This window comes from Staurois parvus, unplaced genomic scaffold (assembly GCF_062004578.1).
Source record: "Staurois parvus isolate SC_StPar_1 unplaced genomic scaffold, SC_StPar_1.0 ptg000278l, whole genome shotgun sequence".
In the NCBI taxonomy this organism is placed as follows: Eukaryota; Metazoa; Chordata; class Amphibia; order Anura; family Ranidae; genus Staurois; species Staurois parvus.
Window position 1 is genome coordinate 7,501 of NW_028318074.1, and position 10,416 is coordinate 17,916.

The following is a 10,416-nucleotide window of genomic DNA, read 5'->3' on the forward strand; positions in this document are numbered from 1 at the left end:
TGGACCAAGGTTCTACTTGCTAACTGCACTGCCATAGACTATTCCTATATAGTCTGTATTTGATTTGCCACACTGTACAGTTTTCTTCCCTCAGTTGGACTCTGGGTCATCCCTCTGGATAGGACCTTTTTGGGAGTATTGCACCCAATTGTTTATTGTACCAGCAAATGTGTTTGTAAAACAAATATATTTCTCCATATTTGTTGCTTTGCTGTTTGGGTTTTGTGCCTGTTCCTTTGTTGTACCGAGCGTGTACAGCCTGCTCGCACTGTCTTTAGCAAGAGCTGCCATCGGGACAGTAGAGCAGACATGCATATCCCCCCACTCTCTCCCTCTCAGAGATACTGCATGGCAGGGAGGGGAGGGCTGTGCACAACCCCAGGAGGAAGTTTTTTCTCCTGCACACACAGAAGCTGGGCTTCTTTGTGTGGAAATGACAGCAATGAGCGGAGGATAAGGGGCTAGTGCTGGAGGTGGCATATTGATGTTGTGGATAAAAAAAAAGCTCTGTTTTTCCATTTTATAGAGTGCAGTCCTCCTGTAGACAGCAGTTTAACTCCAGGTAAGAATCCAGTGTCTCTCAATAAATGAAGGAAAAAATGTATTTACTTGAGTATTCAACCTGTTGCTGCCATTTAAAAATGGTCTGCTATCTAGGTTACATTTTACATCCTAACATAAATATCACCTTGATTGGATGACAGATTAACTGGTAAACTTATTGTGTGATTTGGAGAAAGGCAGATACACAAAGTTTAATTAGATCTCTGAAAAAGATTCTGAATTAGTCATATATAATTACACACTGGCAGCGTGGCTATATATTTAATAGATAAAAGCACAAAAAAAAAAAAGTTACAAAATGTTCTGGTTTCCATCATAACAGTTTTAACAACTGGTAAAGCTCTTATAATGCAGAAAAAGCAAACCTTATGCCATTACAGATTTTTAGTAAATAGCCATTTTAAAATATCCATAGTCCAGGCGAATTGTTTGGTGGTAACTCATTTTTTGAATTTTGCAGATGCTAGGTACATTTAATATTCTTGTGTAGATCATCCACTTCAAACTTCCACAAGCCCTTGTGCACAGGATTGTCTGAGAGGTCTGTTATCTTCACCGCACGTAATACAGGCTCAGGATTACAAGATAAAACAATGCCCATCACCATTACATATTTTCCTGCATGAAAACAGACAAATCAAGTTAATCATTGCAAGTTTTCAACCAGCATGAATTACAATTCAAGAATGCTAAGAATAAGCAGAATACATTTTACAAGGTTGTCCTACTCTTAGCAAAAAAAGTAGAGTACAGAGGTAGTAATACAGTAATCTGTTCATTCCCCAAACATTGTTGACAGTGGATATTAAGGAAAACCTAGAGATCAATAGACTATATATGTTTGCAATCATAGTTTACCACTATGGTTGCTATAGCTATTTTTTGGTGATTTGTATAGCTTAGATATGTGACTTGTTAGATTTTAAGTCGACGTGCTTTTAGAAGCTTGACCACCCCTAATGATATACTAATGTACATGTTGGGCTGCTTCATAAATCTCCATACAGGAAATGAGGTAGCAGGAAGTGAGGGGATGGAAAAGGAGTTTGAAAAAGCTATGGGCTCAGGAACAAGGACCAACAGTTGTTCTGGAGACTTAAGGCAAGATAAACAGTTGTTTGTAGGACTCTGAGAAAAAGTTGTTAAGCAGACTGCATTACCAGGAAACCCAAGTTAAGTAGTTGATTAGCATACATATGCCTATCACACACATTGTGCATATTTATTTGGTGGAAAGGATAGTTAGCGTGTGCATGTTGTAGGTATATTTTGTAATACATTTTATGCTATGGAACAGTTTTCCTGCAGCTGAATGTTCAGTATGTTTAGTAAGACAAATAATATACTACATAATTTTAATCGCTTCCTTGACTTATGTCACAAAAGTAACATTAGAAGATGCAAGCAAGAAAAACACACAAGACATAAAGAACACCATAAAAAGAATTCAATGAGAAAAAAGAAAATGATATCTTCACCATTATTTTCCAACTACTTAGTAGAAAAAACTGCAATAATTCAAAACAGGTCTTACTACACAATTTTTCTAGGCAAGAGATCTAGTGTACATATACCACCAATTAGAGATTACTTTAAGGCACCATAAACACATGAATACGAATATTTGCATACAATAGCAAGTATCATCACCAGTTCTGTTGCACAATCTGTAGTTTAAAGTCCTAGAATTAACATTTTCCAAAAATGTCAATTGAAGATCCTAGACATCCTAGAAAAAAGTATAGCACTCATGACAATTGGAGGTAAGAAAAAAACTGCCATTTCACATAATGAGTTTTTCACCAACGACACTAAACCACACTAATATTAGAGATAAATTAAACAAGTTACATAGTTCAACCAAATAAAAAACAAAACAGAAAATCTCCATATATAGTCCTATACCCACAGTTGATATAGAGGAGGCAAAAGAATAAAATAAGGAAAAAAAAAATTGTTCCTGATCCCCCAGGAGGCAATCTGATATTCCTTGGATCAGCAATCCATGGAGTTATTTATAAACGTTCAAATCCAGTTATATTTAACCGCCTCACGCCCGCAATATAGTGTAATGACGGGCGCAAGGCAGTTCTCTTGGTTATCGGCATTTCTCTCCTCACGAGCTGTCACGCTGACAGCTCGAGAGGAGAGCAGAGCCGGTAATCAGCATCCCTCATAGGGGAGATGTGCACTGATCATCAGGGCACCGATTGTCAGGGTCCGCCGCGGCGTCTGTCCCGGCGGCTCGCGCCGAGATACGGGCACTAGGTCCCGGCCGGCCGCGGCTGAAGGAGACTCGCGCATGCGCATTAGGCGCCGCGAGTACACGCTGGGCAACCAATGACAGCGCAGTAGCGTTCTTTTCTAGAAAACTGACACCAGCGGAAAGAAATTATGACATTGGAGATCAGGAGCACTTGGCTAGAAAGACCGCTCTGGAAGAATGGAGGTATCTACTAGAAGGAGCCACACACCCAATTCTAATATTTACCAATCACAAGAACCTCGAGTACCTGAGAACAGCAAGGCAGTTGAGACCTCGCCAGGCGAGATGGGCACTCTTCTTTTCTCAGTTCTCTTTTCATATCACGTATCGACCGGGCTCTAAGAACACAAAACCAGACGCCCTGTCTCGCATGTTTGAAGACCCCGAAGACATTCCAAAGCCGGACACGATACTACCTTCGGGGAACTTTCTCGCTCTTCAGACGGAGTTGCGCTCCAAGCTTCTTGACGCATCCGTGGGAATGCCAGATCCACCAGGGATGTCCCTCCAGAGCCAGGGAGGGCTCTTATGGAAGGAAAATCAAATCGTGGTGCCCGAAGAAGTCCAAAGTTTGGTCCTGGCCCACTGCCATGACCATCCGATGGCGGGCCATTTCAGAATAACAAAGACTCTAGAATTACTTCAGCGCACGTTTTGGTGGCCAAACATGATCAAGGACTGCGAGCTCTACATCCAGACTTGTGCCATCTGCCAGAGACACAAACCCTCCAGAAACAAGGCCTGGGGATTGTTGTGCCCTTTGCCAATACCCAATTGTGTTTGGCAAATGATTGCCATGGACTTTATTGTCGAACTCCCTCCATCTCAAGGCTACACGGCAATATTCGTGATCGTGGATCGTTTATCTAAGATGGCCCACTTCATACCTCTGAAAAATACGCCATCAGCGCCGGAGACTGCACAGATCTTCATAAAAGAAGTGGTAAGACTACATGGGGTTCCCGAAGATATTTTGTCTGATCGTGGAGTACAGTTCACGTCAAGATTTTGGAAAGCATTATGTGAAGCGTTAGGAATCAAATTGTCTCTCTCATCCGCTTATCATCCCCAGACAAATGGGCAGACGGAAAGGACCAACCAAACGTTGGAGCAGTACCTAAGATGCTACACATCCTACCTACAGGACAACTGGCTGACTCTTTTACCTTCAGCAGAATTCGCTTATAACAACGCAAACCACTCAGCTACGGTGCAATCCCTGTTTTTCGCTAATTGCGGATTTCATCCTATATTTCTACCAGATCTGATGCCCGAAAGTTCAGTACCTGCTACTCAAAGTACTTTGAATTTTTTTTCTGTCAATAACAAGGCACTTCAGGAGGCTATTGCAAAAGCCCAAGAAGATAACAAGAAGGCTTTTGACAGGAAGAGAAGGGGGGAACTGTTATTACAACCGGGGGAACTGTTATTACAACCTGGGGATCAGGTTTGGCTGGCAACGACCAACTTGAAGATGCTGTGTCCATCAAAGAAACTGGCACCGAAGTTTATTGGCCCATTTCAGATAAAGCGAATGATCAACGAGGTGGCTTATGAACTCAAGCTTCTGGAAACCTTCAAGATTCACCCGGTATTCCATGTGTCACTTCTGAAGCCAGCCAGACCAGACCCCTTCCCAGATCGAGAATCCAGACCTCCAGAGGCAGTTACCATAGACGAGCAAGAAGAGTTCGCAGTGGAAGCAATCCTAAATTGCCGAAAGAGGGGGGCCAGACACAGTTTCTGATTAAATGAAAAGGTTATGGTCCTGAGGAGAACTCATGGGAACCCATTCAAAATGTTCATGCCCCCAGGCTCATCTGGGAGTTTTTTCGTGATCACCCGCAGTGGAGAAATCAGTGGGGCTCCCGGAGGGTGCATATAAGGGGGGGGCAATGTCAGGGTCCGCCGCGGAGTCTGTCCCGGCGCATGCGCAGTCTCGGCGGCTCGCGCTGGGATACGAGCACTAGGTCCCGGTCGGCCGCGGCTGAAGGAGACTCGCGCATGCGCATTAGGCGCCGTAAGTACACGCTGGGCAACCAATGACAGCGCAGGGCGCGGTATTTAAAGGTGCCCTGCGCTGTCACAAATTGCAGTAAGGTCTTTCCTGTGTTCCTGTACTCTGAATTCTGTTGCTGATACTGACCCGGATTGCCCTGACTACGCTGCCTTCTCCTATCCTGACCCCAGGCTTATCTGACCTCTCTGCGGACTGACTATCCTGGTATTGACCCTGCGTGTGACCCGACTATCCTTTGCCTGCCGATTCTGTACCTCGCTGCTCCCACGGTAACGACTGGCCCTTCTGACTACGATCGATCCATCCATCCTGCCTGGGCCTGCCGGTCTCTTCACATCAGGCTCTCCTCCTGTATCTATCCCCTGTGGTCCCCTCTGCCACGGGTGGGAGTGCCCAGAGGTCGTGACCTGGTCCTGGTCTGCTTCAAGTCCATCCCCACCATCAGGGGCCCTGGTAAATACGCAGACTGGGACTTAGACTACACGCTCTGGGAAATCCCGTCCGGTGGGCTGCCAGAGGTACCACCTGGCGGATCATAACACTGATTATCAGTGTGCCCTGAAGATCTGTGTAGCCCCAGCAGTGCCAACTATTAGTGTCCATCAGTGCCACCTGCCAGTGCACATCAATGCCACATATCAGTGCCCATCTGAGCTGCCTTTCAGTGTCACCCATCAGTGCCAGTCAGTGCCACCTATCAGTGCTAACAAACAATAATAAAATTGTGTAGCGCTACATATATATGTTCTATAATAAAAAATTGTGATATAATCCTTATATATTAAACGTAAAAAATTTTGAACATATGTGAACCCACACAAAAGGTCCTAGGCTTGGACCCAATAAGTGACCTATAAGATATCAGTGATAAATACACGCATAAAATAAACCCAATCCCTAATGCGGGATAAAAAACAATTGTGTCCACAGTGACTCCCAAAATTGGGATATAAGTACAACAATGAAATATATAGTGCTGTAAAATGTACACACCAGTCTGTGTATACTGTGAATCCCAAATGTGGGATATAATACAATTCAGTGACAAAGTGTCTATTTATCATATGTTTATTGTTTGAGCACTTTGTCACTGAATTGTATTATATACCGCATTTGGGATTCACAGTATGTCACCACCATTAGAAGTGGGTGGATGCAGAGCAGGATAGTTTAATGGCATATTTTTGTTTGGCAGATTTCTTCTCTTTTTTTTCCATTCAGTCCACAGGCTGTATTAAAAATAAAATAAAAAAAGAACATAGCATATATACCCAACAAGGACCAACGACATACTGGTACATCACTGGACTTTGAATGGTTCTACCACGATGATGCCTACAGCTGCAGGCATCATCCTGGTATAAAAGCAATCATAGTGGCTAATTAGCTGTAGGATTGCTTTTACAAGCAGTGGGAGACAATGCCCCCCCTCCCCCGCTGCCTTCTCGGGCAGTCCCAAGCCATCGGGGGAACCTGAGAATGCAGCCGGTGTTTCTGCTAGCTGACCATAGAGCTGATTGGAGACCAGAATGGTGCCAATCATCTCTATAGCCTAAGAAATCAGAAGCTACGAGAATTTCATCACTTCAGTTCTCCAGGATATAAACAGCGCTACATTTTTAATAAATTAAAAAAAATCAAAATAACTTTAAAAAAAAAAAAAAAAAAAAAGAAAAAAAAAGTACCCTCGCCCCCCCCACGCATCTGCGTTAGTGAGCGTTGACCCTGTGCAAGTATGGAAACAGCAGTTGCACCATGCATGTGAGGTATCGCCACGAATGTCAGATCAAGAGCAGTAATTCTAACACTAGACTTCCTCTGTAAATCTAAAATGGTAGCTTGTAAACGCTTTTAAAACGTTGCCTAAGGATATTAAAAACGTATGCAGTTTGTTGCCATTGCACGGGGCATGCGCAGTTTTAAAGCATGTCATCTTTTATATTTTACCAAACAATTGGCCAATATATTGTGTTTTTGTGCATTAAAAGTAAAGTGTATTTTTTTTTTTAAATTGCCTTTGAAAAATCGCTGCGCAAGTACTATGTGACATAAAAAATGCAGCACCCACCATTTTATTCACTAGAGTGTTTGTTTTAAAAAAATATATATAATGTTAGGGGTTTAAATTAATTTCCTAGCAAAAGACTGATTTTTTCCATGAGTACAAAAAGTGTCAGAAAACGCTTGGTCTTCAGGTGGTTAGAAGAGTGAATGATGTGTGACATAAACTTCTAATGCTGGGCATAAAATGCCCCCACCCCACAAAACGACCTTTTTTTTGGAAAGTAGACACCCCAAACTATTTGCTGAGAGGCATGTTGAATCAATTGAAGAATTTATTTTTTTACCACAAGTTTTTGGAAAATGAGAAATTTTTTTTTTTTTTTTACACAAAGTCACTTAAATGATTTTTTGCGCACACATGCCATGGGTATATGTGGAAATACTCCCAAAAATACATTCTGCTATGTCTCCCAAGTATGGGGGTACCACGTGAGACGTTTTGGCAGTCTAGCCAAGTACATGACCCCAAAATCCAATAAGCACCTTCAGGCCTTTAAAGGGCTTTATTTCTTCATTACACGTCCTAACTACCCATCACAGTTTCGGAGGCCCTGAAATGCCAGGATAGCACCAACCCCCCCCCCCCAAAATGACCACTTTTTGATAAGTAGACACCCCAAGGAATTTGATAAGAAGCATGGTGAGTATTTTGCAGATCTCATTTGCCACAAGTTTTTGGAAAATGAAGAAAAAAAACAAACCTATTTTTTCTTTTCTTTTTTTATATTTCAAAACCTTGTGAGAAAAAAATGAGATCTGCAAAATACTCACCATGCCTCTTTTTAAATTCCTTGGGGTGTCTACTTTCCAAAAAGGGGTCATTTGTGGGTGTTTGGTGCTATCCTGGCATTTCAGGGCCTTTGAAACTGTGATAGGTAGTGAAGAAGTGAAATGAGGAAGTTACGCACCTTCAGGCTTTCAAAGTGGTCATTGGATTTCAGGCTCTTGTACATGGCTAGGCTCTCAAAAAGTCTCACATGTGGTACCCCCATACTCGGTAGAAGTAGCAGAATGTATTTTAGGGTGTAATTCCACATATACCCATGGCTTGTGCGAGAAATATATAATTTAAATGACAACTTTGTGTAAAAAACAAAAAAAAAAAAGTTTGTCATTTCCCAGAAACTTGTGGAAAACAAAATAAATCCTCCATGGACTCAATATGCCTCTCAGCAGATAGCTTAGGATGTCTACTTTCCAAAAAGGGGTCATTTGGGGGTGTTTGTGCTAGCCTGGTATTTTAGCATCTCAGGAAATGTGATGAGCAGTCAGAAATTAAAAGCTGTGTAAATTCCATTATCTATACCATAGTTTGTAGATGCGATAACTTTCACACAAAGCAATTATTGTTATAATACAGGATTTATATTGCGCCAACAGTTTGCTCAACACTTTCCAATATAATGGCAGACAATACAGTAAGAAAACAGTTCAATCAATATGCACTTATTGGGATTTTTTTAACCAAAAACATGTAGCAGAATACATTTTGGCCTGAATTAATGATAAAATTTTAACTTTTTGAATATTTATGACAGAGACAAGAAAATATTGTTTAAAAAAAAAAAATCTCAAAACTTTTTTTGTTTCTAGCGCCCAAAATAAAAAGAGCACAGGTGATCAAATACCACCAAAAGAAAGCTCTATTTGTGTGTAAAAAAGGACATAAATTTCATTTGGGTACAGCATTGCATGACCGCGCAATTGTCAGTTGAATTAGTGCAGCACCGAGTAGCAAAAAGAGGCCTGGTCATTAAGGGGGGTAAATCCTCTAGAGGGCAAGTGGTTAAATGGACCTTTACAATCACTCTTAGGGTGAAAGTAAGTCCATGTTTCATGTGCTCACATGTGGACATCTACAAAACTTTTTGAAGAGAAAGTGCCTAAAGAATGCTTTACACACAGTGTCATTTCACAGTTTCCACGGCTAGTAACACTAGTCATTTCTCCCATCACACTAAACGTGAGAAAGCCAGCAATCGGCTTCCACCACACAAGATTACCTTGCTCCAGGAAAGACTTGCCTTTAGGCACTCTGTCTGCACCAAAAACAGTGAAGGTGTGAGTGTCATCTGTTAAACGTAAGCTGCCGCCTCGCTCTTGCCGTACTTCAATCACCCGGCCCTGCATCCACACTAGACTGACCTCCACCTCTACACCACCGCTTCTCATGGCAAGCCAGAAAGACGGAGATGTCACCAGTCGTTTCCTACACTCCTTCAGCCGAACTGCCAACATTTTCATGGGAGGACAGCTAAACTGCGTCCAAGCGCAGGTGATCTGGCTGTCCGTATCCTCCATGAAAGAGTTCAAAGAAGCGCGGGCCATACTGCTGTCATTTAATTAACAAACTACTTACTCTGCCTCTATATTGCCTCAGCCCGTCTACTGCGGCGGCCATTTTTTTGGAGACCACGGTTTATGTTAATAAAGCTGAACTTTATTATTTTTTCCTAACAGCACGAGGGACTGTTCAAGCAAGCACTGAAGTGTGCCCTGTAGCTACCCCCAGGTACCCCGTAGGTGTGATCTTCTTGTTCTGTAAGGTCCCATTCACACATGAGCATATTGTTCCTGCTTGCATTTTTGAAAATATTAACTTGAAAGTGCTTCAGCCTGCACATGAGGTGTGCACATTTTGACATGTTTGTCTGCATTTTGTTGCCTACTACATGCTCTTGGGGTGTATTAACAATGGCACCACAAGCGCGATCCATGATTGCAGTGTTTCTGAAACGTGTGCAAAATGCACAAATTGGAAGTGTGAATGCAGTCTAAAGCAGGATTGGAAGAGACAGACGTTTCGCTGTGGAAACATATAGGTGCTATGAATGGAGCTGAAAGGACAGGTATAATTGGTAGTTTTGATGAGTGCCTGTGACAGAAGCAGGCCCAAATATTAACCCTTCAGCAAGAGAACATCACTGCTAAGGGAGATACGGGGCAGATGACTGAGGATTTCTAGTGTGATCAGACGCCTCAGCACACAAGACACACTTTATTGCTTGTAAGTTTTATCTACGGTGCTTTTTAGGGAAACATTTTTTTACTAAAGCTCATTTTAAAGTGGTTGTAAAGGCTCAAGTATTTTGTATCTTCATACTTTCTATGCATGAAAGTAAAAAACTTTCTGTGTGTAGCAGCCCCCCTAATACCTAAGCCCCCTCCTGATCCAGCGATGTGCACTGAAGTCTCAGCCATCCCAGGACTTCCTCACCTCTTATTGGCTGAGCCTTTGGCTCCTATTCCATTTGACTGGACACATGGAGCTGTTTGCTGTGGGGGTACCTGAAAGGAGGGAGGGGCCAGGAGAGCCTGAGAAGAGGAGGATTCGGGCTGCTCTGTGTAAAACCACTGCATACAGCAGGGAAGTATAGACATGTTTTTTTATTTTTAGAAAAAAAAAGTGAACCCTTTAGTATCACTTTATTTCCCTTTTCACCCGCCCCAGCATCCCTTTAAATGGTTCCGAATGCCTGAGGGGCTGGAAGGATCAGTGACA

The 10,416-nt window shown here is 42.4% G+C and overlaps 1 protein-coding gene across 2 annotated transcripts; it reads right to left on the reverse strand.

Moving 5' to 3' along the window:
- Nucleotides 1-811: 811 nt before the first annotated feature.
- RMI2 (RecQ mediated genome instability 2) lies at nucleotides 812-9,269 on the reverse strand. 2 transcript variants are annotated; one of them, XM_089681791.1, is made up of 2 exons: nucleotides 8,939-9,269; nucleotides 812-1,182 (listed from the first exon to the last, which is right to left on the reverse strand). In XM_089681791.1, exons 1-2 carry the CDS (start codon nucleotides 9,240-9,242, stop codon nucleotides 1,028-1,030), a joined length of 459 nt encoding a protein of 152 aa, XP_089537917.1. In that variant the 5' UTR covers nucleotides 9,243-9,269; the 3' UTR covers nucleotides 812-1,027. The 2 variants fall into 2 exon arrangements, with proteins under 2 accessions (XP_089537917.1, XP_089537916.1); XM_089681790.1 differs by having other exon boundaries at nucleotides 8,918-9,266.
- Nucleotides 9,270-10,416: the final 1,147 nt, after the last annotated feature.